This window comes from Mya arenaria, chromosome 10 (assembly GCF_026914265.1).
Source record: "Mya arenaria isolate MELC-2E11 chromosome 10, ASM2691426v1".
Lineage (NCBI taxonomy): Eukaryota > Metazoa > Mollusca > Bivalvia > Myida > Myidae > Mya > Mya arenaria.
Window position 1 is genome coordinate 48,863,129 of NC_069131.1, and position 14,528 is coordinate 48,877,656.

General features: G+C 35.2%; 1 protein-coding gene across 1 annotated transcript; it reads right to left on the reverse strand.

Moving 5' to 3' along the window:
* Window positions 1–755: 755 nt before the first annotated feature.
* Window positions 756–13,056, reverse strand: LOC128206874 (uncharacterized). The gene is made up of 10 exons (XM_052909577.1): window positions 12,677–13,056; window positions 10,705–10,809; window positions 10,259–10,437; window positions 6,319–7,112; window positions 5,941–6,055; window positions 4,378–5,692; window positions 3,992–4,155; window positions 3,542–3,687; window positions 2,426–2,541; window positions 756–1,378 (listed from the first exon to the last, which is right to left on the reverse strand). The coding sequence occupies exons 1-10, from the start codon at window positions 12,915–12,917 to the stop codon at window positions 1,167–1,169; spliced, it is 3,387 nt and encodes a 1,128-aa protein (XP_052765537.1). The 5' UTR covers window positions 12,918–13,056; the 3' UTR covers window positions 756–1,166.
* Between the last annotated feature and the right edge of the window lie 1,472 nt (window positions 13,057–14,528).

Consider the following 14,528-nt stretch of genomic DNA (forward strand, 5'->3'; position numbering starts at 1 on the left):
CGTTTGTTTTGGTAAGAAAGTCTGAGCACTCTTTGTACTGGTAGGGGAAGTTACTCTAGACAACACATAGTGATGAATTATAAACTGAAGTTATGTTGGTGATAACGTGTCCTGGACTTTTAAGTTTCAGCTGTCAACTAGTTTAAATCAATTTCAACACTAGTCAACGATAATAATGTAGTAAGAACGGAATATTTTACTGATATAAGAAGTATAAATACACTTCAAATTATTGTTATTGATTTTACATGCATCAAAAGTAAATTATTAGTGGATATTATAAGTAAGTTCATGACAATAATGTAATCATGTTGAGGCATGATCGTAAAGAATGCGTTATGAATAATAAACATAAATGTGTTGCATAGTCAAAATTCACTATGCCGAACTCTGTTTTCTCGTTGTTTCGAAATTCAGGGTCACTGACTTTTACATAATTATATCACAACATTACCTGCGCCATCATGATATAATGCAGATGCCGCGGCACGCCTATAACGGTAGTGGCGCCAATTTTACCATTTTTAACAAATGCAAGGTCACAGACTTTAAGAAGTTTTCTGCATCAATTGATCCAAATGTCAATAATTTTTCGAGGAGTTACGGAGAAAAAAATAGCGGATGAAGATTAGAAAAAAATAATTGATATGTGCTTTGAAGAGTTAAAACGGATAATAAGACTTAATTTTGTATCGATGAAGAATCATATACATTAATTTCTGTTTGCTTTTTTAAATACGATGTGTTTCGGTAATATTTATTCCGAGTAAACAAACACATATACATGCAAGCCATTTGTTAACAACAAACATTAAATACAAATTTGAGGGCAAAAATACAATGTGTATATGTTTTTTGCAAATAACTGGTGACCCACAGGCAAAAACAAATGCAAACTACTAAGGAGAAAATCGACGTCTTGAGTACTTGTTTGATACATGTATAATTTATTATTCTGAGGATCATGTTCATGATGATGATGATGATGATGATGATGATGATGATGATGACGATGATGATGTCTTTATTTTTAAAGATAATAGCAATAATACAACTTCGCACTTGGGCATGAACGCCTTTCGCGTGCGTTCGCAGATTGACGACCTCGCAAAAGTGATTATCTCTTTAATCACGCGTAGTGGTCAGTGTTTTTATCAACACACAAATCACATATCGGACGTCTGGGTCGTAGCTGTCTTGTTAGTATCATCATGTAAGGTTATGTCATGAAAAATACCACTACTGTCACAGTGGGAGGGTGGCGGAGTTGACTTTCCTACAGCTTCCGGTCGCACTTGCATCAAATGCATATCCTGTTGATACACATGTGATTGGGCGTGGTCTCTTTCAAAAGTCGTTGGATTTATGTAGATCTTGTCTGGATAGAAAAGCACACACATGAATAACTTTGAATATTTAAGGTTAACATCAATATGAAACAGGCCCCAATTTCTCGAAACTTCTTAAGTCTCTTATAACAGGATTAAGCTAATCTCACTATTTTTGTTGTTTTATACAATGCGTATTATTTACTTTTGAAAGAGTTTTTAGAAACTATGTAGGAATATCCTATATGATAATGACAGTAAGCCATTTTTCATTTATCAAAATCCATTTTCAGTATGTATTTAGGCTAATTGAAATAAGCGACTTAAGCCTGTTAAACTTAAGAAGTTTCGAGAAATTGGGGTCAGAAGATTAAACCTTAATAGCGATTTATACTTATTTTATGATAAATAAGTGGTTGATGTCGTTGATTTTTTTTTTATAAAACAAGCATAAATCGATAAGGCGATTAAATATTATTATAAATTTATAATGCACTGTGTAAAACTTGGATTCCGTCATCAATTAGATCGTACGAAAATGAACACAAAAAATAATAAAAACCTCGCATAACGGTTTCTAAATATGTTATGCTTCTAAACAGGAATTTTGTTTGAACCTATGACTTATTGGCTTGTCCCTGTAGTTGTCATTTTAGCTTTAACATTGACAAGATTTTAATTGTCACACCTGAATGACGTTTCAAAATAAATGCTTTATTTAAAAGAATGCGTTTTATATCAGAAACACATGTCCAATGCACAGCAATCAATAACAGAGATCTTATAGCATGTGTTAACTACTCGTTTGACTATAAAACAACACTGTTACTGACTTCGGGTCGCCGCAACAGAGAAATCCCAAGAACATTAACAAAAACTGACCTTTACCTTCAACATGAACTCGCCGCAAAAGGACAAACACAAGAACAGAAACAATAACTGACCTTTGTCTCCTACAAGAACTCGCAGTATGAGAACAATCTTAAGATGAGTAACAATAACTGACCTTTACCTTCAACATAGACTCGCCGCAAAACTGACCTTCAACATAAACTTGCCACAAATGGATAGCCACACGAACAAAAACAATAACTGACCTTTGTCTTTGATATGAGCTCGGCGCAACAGAACAATCACAACAACAAGAACGATAACGGCGAGCATCGCCACTCCAAATAACGACCCAATGGCTATCATTCCAACATTTACCTCACTGTAATATAAATTGTACAATTTATAAAACGCACTGACATTTCTGAATGAGTATATGTTATAGTTTCTTTAAACAGATGGCCTACGTTTTGAAATACCAAACAGTGGTAACAAGGCCATGAAAACAAATCATAAAATATATTGTTGAAAAGTCACGTATACAAGTAAAATAAATATGAAAATGCCTTTGAGCTAGGCTTTTAATATGTTATCCATTTTTAATCCACTCCTCTATTTAAGTTGTCACCTCAGTAATGCTATTATGTAATATGAAGAAACTATTTTCCGCCAAAAACCGTCAGTTATGCAAAACAGCAAAGCGGGTAACAAAAGAAAATACAATACATTCTCCGAAAATGGCGTTATTTGGTTGGCTATTACAGATAAACAGTCCATAACAGCTGGTCCTTGTATATAACTATTTCGTATTAAACTATTTTAACTCCTTCTGCAGAGCAACACGTTTTTGATCTATTGTAATTGCGTTATAGCCCGCGAATAGTTGGGATATAATTATTTGTGCCCATATCATTAGCGGTTCTATTTAACTACAATAGGATGGACGTACAGCATTCGACAGTCAAAGATCTTTATTGTCTTCGCTGTAACTATTTAATTGTCTTTAAAACGGTTCAATGCTAAAAATAGAGAGACAGTTTTTTTTCACATTAACAATAATAAATTGATGTATAACATGCCCATGATGCATATTTGTTTAATGATTGCCCCTCTGGCAGTGTATCGTGGGTGTGTACATTCAAATATACGGTAACCCCCCCCCCCTTTGCAATTAAATTTGAAGGATTATAATTTAAATTAATATGTTTTTGCACTTCGACATGTCGACATACTCAATCAAATATTCTGAGTACAAAGGTTAAAGCGCTCCGTTATAAGCTAAACAAAACGACACATCCCGTACACACTGTCTCGTTTTCCCCATGTTAAGCATGCGTACAGACCTCTCTGGTTTCCCCCTGTTAATCAATATGCGTACACACCTCTTTGGTTGTGGCTGCACTGTAGTAGCCTCCTTCTTACACATTTCACATGTCTGTATGTTTGGACAGACGGAAACAGCATCTTGTGACACATGAGCGTTGTTCAGGTTGATAGTAAAGCTCCCTTCGAGCGGGTACCGGCCAACCTATTAAAGATAAGAAGACAGCTTTGTTTCGATAAAACAACCATATCGTTAACATACTAATATTAGAACCTTTTTATCTTGAAAATAACAGTTTTGTTTGAGCCTTTGAAAAGCTAATTTTAATCATGCGATCAGTTTCGAATCTAGCAAATTAAAAGTTTAACTCAAATAAGGCGTCAGTTTGTATATTGGTAACTTTATATTTCAGAGTAACAAAACATAAACATATTTAAACCTTATATGACAGTTTTAAATCATAGAGTCTTAATTTAGTTACAGGTAGTATATTGAACGTTTTGCTGACCTCTTTATACTCTAATCTTGACCTGTCTCCTGTGTCTTGTATGACGTTGTAGATACGGTACCCGACGTTGCCGTCCCCATTCGCAGTGAAAACCTTGACGTCATCACCTTTACCCTCAAGGTCAAGCTCGACTGACCGAATTTGTTCGACAAGGTTGTCTATCTCTTTATGGTTTTACAAAATAAAAGCTAGTTTGTATATTTAAATAATGTATATATTTAGATTACTTTAGTTGAGGCAAACATAATTATCAAACATAAATAATGAGGGCAATGGGTATTATGTGTATCAAGGGTTTTGAAATATAACTACAATTACAATATGATAAGGATGATACATTAACTAACACTATCTTACACGTATCAATAATAAACTGTTACTCTTACCTCGGGGACTCCTAAACTGTGGACACAGTACCGTGGACTCAGTGCCACAGGTGTTGATATGGTGTTGGTGAGCTCCCATGAGCATTGCACGAGTTGCTACAAACGCTGAGGTAGACCAAGTGTTTAGAACAAAATTTGGTTTATTAAGAGGATCAGCCATATCGCATACATTTGCGTATGTCTTTCTAAAGCTTGTTTTGAAGTAGCAGCCAAGTTTCTCTTGTAAATATAAAGTAACCCAGGGGTTTACCTCAAGTGGTAGTGGGTCTAAACTTTTTGTGTGTTCCACGAGCAGACTGTCGGGACTAATTTCAAGAACAAGAGTAAAGGACCCAAGCATGATCTGTTTATCGTCTTCTTCTAAGACTTGGGTATTCCTTGACCACGCTTCGGAGCCGATAAACATGAACTCCCCTGGTTTCACTTTCTTCTTTAGTTCGAACATCATTGGCTGCACCATGTGAGATCGTAGGAAAACTATGACAGTCGTCGCGCTTGCAGTGTTGAGTAATTGGTCATATACGAGATGGTAGTTTTGCTCCGTGACTTCGATGGTTTGCGACACACAAATATCGACCTCTAAGGCTTCCTCTTTAATTTTATCTCGTCCACCTTCGCCGTACGCTCCCGCGCTGAAAATGACTTGTATATAGTCCGCTCCGAGATCGTGTAGCAAAGCGACCATTGCCTTAGCTTGAGCGTCGTCGGGGGTAACTGTACGCATGAAATATGGATATTTGCTTCTGTCACTTAGGGCGGGACTTGTTGATGCGTAACTGATTTGTACGTATTTGAGACGGGAAAGAACCTCGGCAACGGAAATACTGATGGTACTTCCAACATCACCAATAAATCCAATGATTTTGTCCTTTACGTTTACTCTTGTTCCATCTCGTAACATCACACTATCTTTGACCAATTCGTAAATCTTTCTTTGCGCCACTATAGGGTTATTGCACGTACACAACACAATCACACCGATTTTTAAATTTGAAAAGTATAAATTGCTCTTATTGATCTGGTTGGCTGCAAACCGAATCGCCTCAGCGACCGTATACGTGTTTGTCGCAGAAATCTCACCACAACCGGTTTCTCCATCTGAGTTAAAAATGGGATTAATTCCGACAACATACGCATCTCCTTCGTCGACAATATAGCGTTCTTGAAGATTGGAAATAGAGTAACACTCATCACAATCGTCACCAGAGGGACATACTGCCTTCCGAAGCTGCGGCCACAATAACTCGATATCCCCATTGTAGTCACGGATGAGGCTCGTATTTAACGTAAGCCGACCGCTTGTGAAGTCGCCGACCTTAAACAGGCGGACATTTAAGTTAATTATAATTATATTTTTGGCTTGTTATGGTTGCGATTCATTTGCCATGTCATAAAACAATAACACAAGCGGTATCAAGTATGATACTTGTATCATAAGAATAAATGTTTTAAATTGGATGATTTTCTATCGGCTGTTAGATCATTTCTGTATTGTGAAAAGCTTAAAACTGAATAATCCTTATATGTATATTTATTGTAGGCATGCATGTATCTTTAATACACCTTAATAAGCTTTTCCCCGGCCTGGAAGTTGTACAACTTGTACTTTCGGTTGTCACCGTCTATTTCCAATTGAGCAGTTAGAGAAATCGCGGGCACACTGACCAGGCTCGCAGGACTGGAATATATGGTTAGCATTTATTTATCTTTAGAACCATAACTTGATACTTTACATTAAATGGGCACTTGTAAAAAAGTATGTTTGGGATATTGAGCTACTAAGCTACTAATCGAACCGAGAATAAAACCATAATGAAAATTACAAAAGGGTATGTGAATATTGCTTTTTATGTTAATGATGATGGTTTGGAAAAAAAGGACGACTTGATATCGATCTAACGGAAGAGTTTAATAATAATACATGTCAAGACGTTTACTTACTTCCAATCAAAATCGTCTTTAAAATTAATGGCCATGCCCTTTACTGCATCGACCATGTCACCAGGCTTGAAATTTGCAATAAAATCTTCACACAACCCCATGTCGCCGGTATTCGAACCACAAATGCTTGTATACTGATTCTTAGCTGCTTTAACGATTAAGTGCGCGCCTGCTATAGCGTGAAATGTGTATAAATCGTCGAAGTAGTCCCTAAATGTAGTGTTGTACAGAATCGCATCCATATTATTTATGGTGCAATCCAATGTATCGCATCCGGTGACGTCATAATATACATCATCCAACCAGGGGTTGATGACGCTGCGCTGTTGAAAGACGGTCGTGTTTGTAAATATTGCGCGCCAGTGTTGTAGAAACTCCTCTACAGGTATGTAAAGCGGTGCTACGGAAAGGGCACCCCGGGATCGCCCTATGAGCGTGCCGTCTGCGCGCCGGAAGACGGCCATCTGCATAGACGCTGATTCTGACAACATGACGACGGGGCTGTTAGTGTACCCAGAGGCATCGATTGCGCGGAACAACTTAACAGCGACGGAAGCGTCTCCGAGGAAAACGAGACCGGAAATCTCGTCCTCGATCACGTGTTCCAACGCCGAGCTGATCTGGCTTAAGATGATGCCGTTTGTGACGGTAAAACCCGCTGCTCGGGAGACGCAGATGCCGCGGTTGCTGGTCAACTCCTGTAGCCGTTCCCAGAGATGCCGGACGCCCGCGTCATCCTGGTAAAGCACTGCGATTCGGTTCCAACCTAGCTGTTCCATTGTTGCAACCATCACCTGAAATATTCAATATACTAAAGTTTGATTCCAGGATTCAATATGACGAAGCCGAAACAGACAATGAGATTAAAGAAACATGGAAATCAAACGTTTATAAAAAAAAAATGATCGCGGCAAGTACGTGTCGACCATTTTTAGTGTTTGTTATCTTTTCGGTATAGAATAACGAAATCTTATAATTATGACCAATCATTACATTTCATGGATGTTGATAAAGAATAAAATTTCAATGTCAATCACTGAAATTATTGGTATAAAATAAAATCAATTAAAAATGTATATCAGTGATAATATTAGTTTGAACAAGGCGTAATATGGCAATCGGTGAAATTATCGGTATGAAACAAATGACTTGTATATGTAATTAGGGAATACAAACGACATTAATAATTGATTTTAAATAAATGAACAAGGATACCTATAGCTACATTATTATTAAAGATACAGCTGTGAAATCACTAAGGTTTATGGACATTTTACTATATGTACTTTTAAATTTCAACACAGAGCAATAGTTTTTGAGCAATAAATAGCTGTAGCTGCTTATTCCACGCCTTTAAATGTTAAAGGTCCAGTATTTTTTCGAGTTATAATATTAGAGAAAAATATATAAAAGTACGTATAATATATAAATATGAAAGAGTCTCAGATAATTTCATTGAGTTTGATAAAGCCCTAGGTTCACAAGATGCTTTATTAAACAGAAATGTATAAGAATACCAACGGAATCACTAAGTCGACCAGTGACTCACTATATGCAATAACGGTAAATAATTGGGCGGAGCATAGGGCTTTGTAAACAGTACTGGGTAGTTGCCTAATTACGGAATGTTTTTGAGGGTTTAGACTGGAGAAATTTCACATGAAGACAATAAAGCTCCAGTTTCTAAAGTAAATGTGATGCAAGCATTTTGGAATGAAAAATTGTCAATGTTATTTTGTGAAAAATCGCCGATTAAATTTGTCAATACTAATTGTCCTACTACCTACATTTTCTTAATTAAAACAAAAACTAATATAATTCTGCTTTTAATTGAGATTTTGTTTTTATGAAAATAAGAGTGTAAGTATGATTATTTTGTTTCAAATAATTACTAATTACTTCTTTGCTAGAATATGAAAATTATAAGTATTTAAAGTATTATAGTAATTTGGGCATTTAGAAAATCACGTGATACGCCAATTGCGCAGTAAATTTGTGCTCGTAGTGACGTTGTTATACACTCGGTGCTGATATTTGTTAATTATTGCGTTATTTTATCATCCTTGGGATTAAAGTGTCTTAATGGTTCACGATTGTTCATTAAAAAATCACATTTATTTATAAGAAAGATAAACTTCATTAATTGAAAGTATGTACTGTATTTGAAATGTTAACTTTTGGATCGCTTTTTTTCATTATTATATCGGTTGCGAGAACACATTATTAGTAAAGATATTTAGAAATCACCTTTGTGATGAATCTCATATAAATACAAATTCACATTTAATCATTTAGAAGGTCTTTGACAAACAAATATCCATTTAGAAGATTATAACCGCCAAATTTCGATCTGCTCATTAGTTGATTTTATCAATACTGAGCTATTTAGAGGCTCGTGTATGCGCACTGGTATATAATGGCAACTGTGGGTATTTTCCACTGCATACTAAGAATGTTTTTAAAGAATTATCGTTTTGAAAGCATTTATTTAAGTTCTTCTAAACAATAAGTCAGCACCGAGCAGTTCCCGACCTGCCTACTTAATTGCTTAGAAGATTTAAATTAAACGTTACTATAGTACTTCAGTACTACATCTGTAGTAAACCAATTACAAAACCGCGATTTTTGACGTAGTTGGTTAATGCACAGACGGCGTGAAGCGTACACGTATATGACTTTTTGAGTATCCATCCCATGATAATCATTTATTTCACGCCCAGTTATTTATTAATTTATATTTAGCGCACATGTATAAACAAGATTCGGTCGTTAACATAGACGCTCGCTTTAGTTGTCAAACACAGTTGTCCAGTCTTTTGTGGGATATACTTTGTTCCGAACGTGACGTACTACTGCATGTAAATAAACTTAGCCTAGCGTGACGTTCGCTCCTCAATGTTTCACATGAGACAATGCCATATATTCCGTCAAAAATAGAACAATCAGGTGCTACATTAAGAAAAACTTTGAATATTTATACAAAAAACTACAGAAACAAGCTCAGTAGCAAAAAGTTAAAACATAAACCCGGTTTAATGGCACTGGGTTAACGCCAAATACATAGAACATTAAAACAAAAAAATCACAAACAAGAAACATGGAAGAACATCACATAACTCCACAAACAGCACGTTGCAGTCGCAAACTACCACGGTTATTCCGTTCTCGCAGTCATGTCTGTTATGGGTTGTCAATTATATTAGTGACATACCTATATATTTTTAAATTTTAGTTTCGTTCAAACTTATTGTTTCTTCGTGGAATTCTTTTTCACCATTATGACTTTAATCCGAATCATCAAATAAGTGTCAAGCACGACGATTCGAGTCAAGTATTGCGATGTTATCTCAATTGAAGTTTGAATATTTAAATATTAGTACAAAGAACGACACATTTATTACTCCCAGTTATTAAACGCTATTTGTTCACTCATGAAGGACACTAAGTGAACATGTTCAAAATAAGATTCGGTCGTTTATATAGACGTTCGCGGTAGTTGTCAAACACAGTTGTCAAGTATTATGAGTGATATTATTTTTCCGAACGTGACGTACTATTCTATGTAAATAACTAAGCAAAACATGACGTTGGCTCCGCAATATTTCACAAGTGACGAGGTCCCATAGTTCCGCACAAAGACAAACAGTCATGCGATACATTACAAAAATCGTTGAAGTCGCATACTGCCACGGGGATGCCGTATTCGAAGTTGTGCCTGTTATGCGTTGTCAATCAAAATAGTGACACAACCAGAAATTAAGTTTAGTTTCGTTCAATCTTATCGTTTCTTCGCGGAATACTGTTTCACCATTATTACTTCAAACCAAATAATCATATATGTTTTAAGCACGACGATTCGAGTAAAGAATTGCGATGTTATCTCAATTGAAGTTTGAATAATTGTATATTAGTGCAAAGAACGACACATTATTAATGTTACCTCAATCTGAAGATCATCGTCAGGAACTAGACTGGCCACATTCTGGAACTTTCTGTAATCGTCGCCATTGATAGCTGGGGTGGAGAACTGCAGTTGCAGAAGCCTTTCCTCCGGTGAGACAGACCCGAGGACAGGAGCGACGGCCGCTGCATCCGCTCTGCTTTCAGGGCCCAATACACCTGAAATCAAAATAGTGTATGTGACACATTCTCAATGTAAAGTCACAAACAAACTTTACGTGCTTAGCTGGTTTAATATCACATTTTTTTTAAGGAACGTAAGTGCGAAAACTAGCGACATTTAAACTAGACTTGTTTATTTCAGACCATTCGGCTTACTTAAAATATAGATTGTTTCAAAAGTTGAACGATGGACGTAAAATACATCATAGGGGGACAGATAGGCACTTAATGTAAGTTCAGATACAGGAAAGATTGTTGCTTTACCTATAAGTGGTGACGTCTTATTTCCGGAAAGTACGTCGCTCATTAGAAGTACCGCCGTCTGTGTCGCTGACGTCGGATCTCCGCACGTCTCGTGAATATCAATGCCTATGATGTCACGAAGCGTTATATAAAATGAAGTTATTAAACAAACGCTTGTTTATAAAAAATGTGTTTTATATCTATAAAGTCTTGTTTTACCACGTCTGTATTGTTGCACGAAACCTGTATTTAGAAGCAGTTAAAAAATTAATATTGATAAATCAGATGCTAACTCATTTATTTTATGCGATCGGAAAACTTATTATAAGAAAATTATCGTAAAAAGAAATCAATTTAAGAAAACTTAATAAAGAGCAGACCAAGAGAGTTTTGGAAACGCTTTAAGTTTAAGTCTTCTTATAAATCAATCAAAATACCTCTAAATGAATTTCGTGAATATTTTGAAAATAATTAGTAAATAAATATCACTTTTGGTGGTATTAATCACGATGCAGAAGATTTAATAATATTAATGATTTTAATAAACCAAATAATTCTTTTCAGGAACTGGATGAACCTATATCCCTACAAGAAATAATAAATGCTGTTAAGTCATTGAAACGATGTAAGGCCTATGGCAGTGATAATATGTTAAATGAATAATTTATGTGATTTGTTTACCAATATATTGAATTCGGGTTATTATCCCGAGCAATGGACTGAAGGTATTATAATCTCCCTTCATAAAAATGGTTAAAAATCTGATATTAATAAAAACAGGTGACTTACTTTGGTTAGCTGTATATCAAAATATTTACTACTGTTCTAAATAAGCATTTTTTGCGAAGAACATGATATTATTTCGGATGCCTAATTCGACTTTCGAGAGGGGCGCTCCACAACAGATGCTTTATATAAACTGTTATCTCTGATACAGAATAAATTTTTGAACATAAAATACTATAATTATATTATTTAAAAAAACAACAACAACAAATACTCAATTAGAGTGGCATACGACTTTGCCACTTCACGTTGCAATAAATAAGCGTTTTTAACTTGTTTTGCCTTCATTAAAAGTATGTAAGCTGAGTTAACTTCCACATCTAAATATCAATGTATGGCTATTTGAATTGAAACGAACATTAACATTGCAAGTACATTTAAAAGGCTGCATACTAATAGTATATGAAGTAACTTATTTGTCAAGTTGGTTCTATACCGAGGTATTATTTCACAAAACAGCCAGACCGTATTAAATGCCATTAAACGCGAACAAAAACATGACCTTTTGATCGTTTAAATTCTTCAGAGTTTATAACATCCCAGATTTCACTATGTCTCTTACATTTTATTGAATAGCTAGACATAACAATGACATATATAAGTAGGCGCATTGGAGTTTGTAGAGTTTGTAATAACTTTATATATCAAATAGGATTTTACAAAGATGAACGATATCTAGGGTATTATTATGGTGACAAAAATACAAAGCAATTGAAATATATATCATGAACATCAATGAGTCTCTATAAAATAGTTAAACAATGCATCTCTTAAATACTTATCATATATCGCAAACAACATTCACATCGGTATTATAGAAATAATGTTTATATAAACGACGTAGAAAGTGCAATAAAGCTTTAAAAATAAAATAATTCTTTGCAGGAATTTGCATAAGTTTATAAAATGAACTATAGCTGTGACGCAATCCATCGAGAAAATAATGGGCCAATTGAATATGAAATGAATTGGAAACTACTCTCGAGCTCTCAAAACAGTTATGTACCTATTTATATTTTAAATTCTCTGGATATAAACATTTTTAATGTAATACACAATTTAACTTCAAGTCTAAGCCTGATCGATGTTTTCGAATGCAAAACAAGTTTGGTAAAATTTATTTAAAAAGGAAGCGAAAATAATTTATGTGCCTGAATGAATTTGTTTTATATTGATAGCAAGTATATACAAAGTAAAAACGATTTACCGATTGAAAACGGAAGTCCACCAAAATCGTTGAGGTTTTGAATGTACCACGTGACAGCCTCCGCATGCATCACCGAGGACACATGTACACGTGAACTGCATCCGCCTCCAGTCGTCGCCTCGTGCACGGTCATCATGGCCGCCAATTTAACGTCACCTGACACATGGAGACCGGAGCCGAGGACGCTTGATGAGGTAATCACGATATATGTATAGTATACAAACACCAGAGATGATGCCATTGTTTATAAAAAATACTCGATATATCAATGGCTTATTTATGTTAAGATATTTCAATATTTTTAATTGTGTATTCCAAATACCATATATATATAATTTTACGATGGTTTGTGTTCACTTCATGGTATGGTAACTTATTCATTAAAATGCATAGATGTAGTGTTCAAAACCTCTTATTCCACTAGATGTAAACTACGACTTCGTAACTTGAAACCTTACCATAATAGGTAAAGAACATAGATATATTTGAAATTATAAACATGCAAGGATGGAATGTTCTTTGTCACTTAAATCATAAGCGTCTGAAGCTTTAGGTCGAAAGGCTTAGTGATGTTAAAATCATTTTCACCTAATAATTACGTTTCTAGTTACCCGAAAGGCTGTTGATTTGCAGCCCCGGATGTTATTAAAATAATTCCGATCTGTACATTTTTTACTTTTTTTGCTTTGAATGCAACGAGAAAAACGTCCGTTTTACGAGCTAAAAACATGACTCAAAATGTTCATTTATCGGAAGGAGTTGATCACAAAACCATGTGTTATTATTTCTGACGAATTATAACAGTTTTATTGAATCTCCACCAACGGCATCAATTTGTTCAATACTGGGGCGGGAGATCGACCGTTCAGTAGCGTTTTAATCGGTTTAGTATTGGGGCGTGTGATCGCCCGTTTGGCTGCGTGTTAATTGTTTCAGTTTTGGGGATGTGATCGCTCGTTTAGCGGCGTATTATTTTGTTCAATACCGAAGCGTTAGATTTACCGTTCAGTGGCGTGTCATTTAAAATACTTGTATGCCCGTTCAGCTGGTTCAGTATTTGAGCGCGTGATCGCAAGTTTAGGGGCGTTTTAATTATTTCTGGACAGACAAATGAACGTTCAATGGCCTGTAAATTGTTTGATTACTGGGGCGGTAGATCGGCGGTTCAGCAGCATGTAAATTGATTCAATATAGGAACCGAGCATCACCCGTTCAATGCGTGTTAAATGGTTATGTGCTTGATCGTTATTTCCCTCAGAACTGGGGAGATAAATCGCCGGTTAAACGAATTGTTAATAGCATTAATATTTTAATTCATTGTCATCCATAATTATTATCAATGGACGTTTATAATCGAACCAAGAATGTCGTTGGATCTTTAGATGTTGTTTAAGCTTGATTGTCGTAAACATTACCTAAAACAATGGTACGGCATTGGATAAAACATACTGATATTGTTTTCTTATGACGTTTTGTTTTTATTTTAAGATGGAATATCTTGTCACAAAACTGTGACTTCAGTAATAACTGTAAGCATGACCAACATCATTATTAAAACAGTATTAACTTACTGTAAATAAAGTATAACTGAAAAATGGGAGTTGTATCCCTTAAACACCAGCCTGAAGTCGAAAATGAAAAATAATCTAGGGTGGTATAGGGACGTATTGCATTTAGTGTCAATATCGATTTAAATTTAATTGCAAATATATTGTTTAAATTATTATTGTAGTTTACGTTTCTTTGATATTGTAGTACATATCATAATAAAAAAAAACCTTAAACGCATGGATTTACCTGCTGAACGTACAGTAAAATATACAAAAGATACAGGATCGTTATTTTATGGATG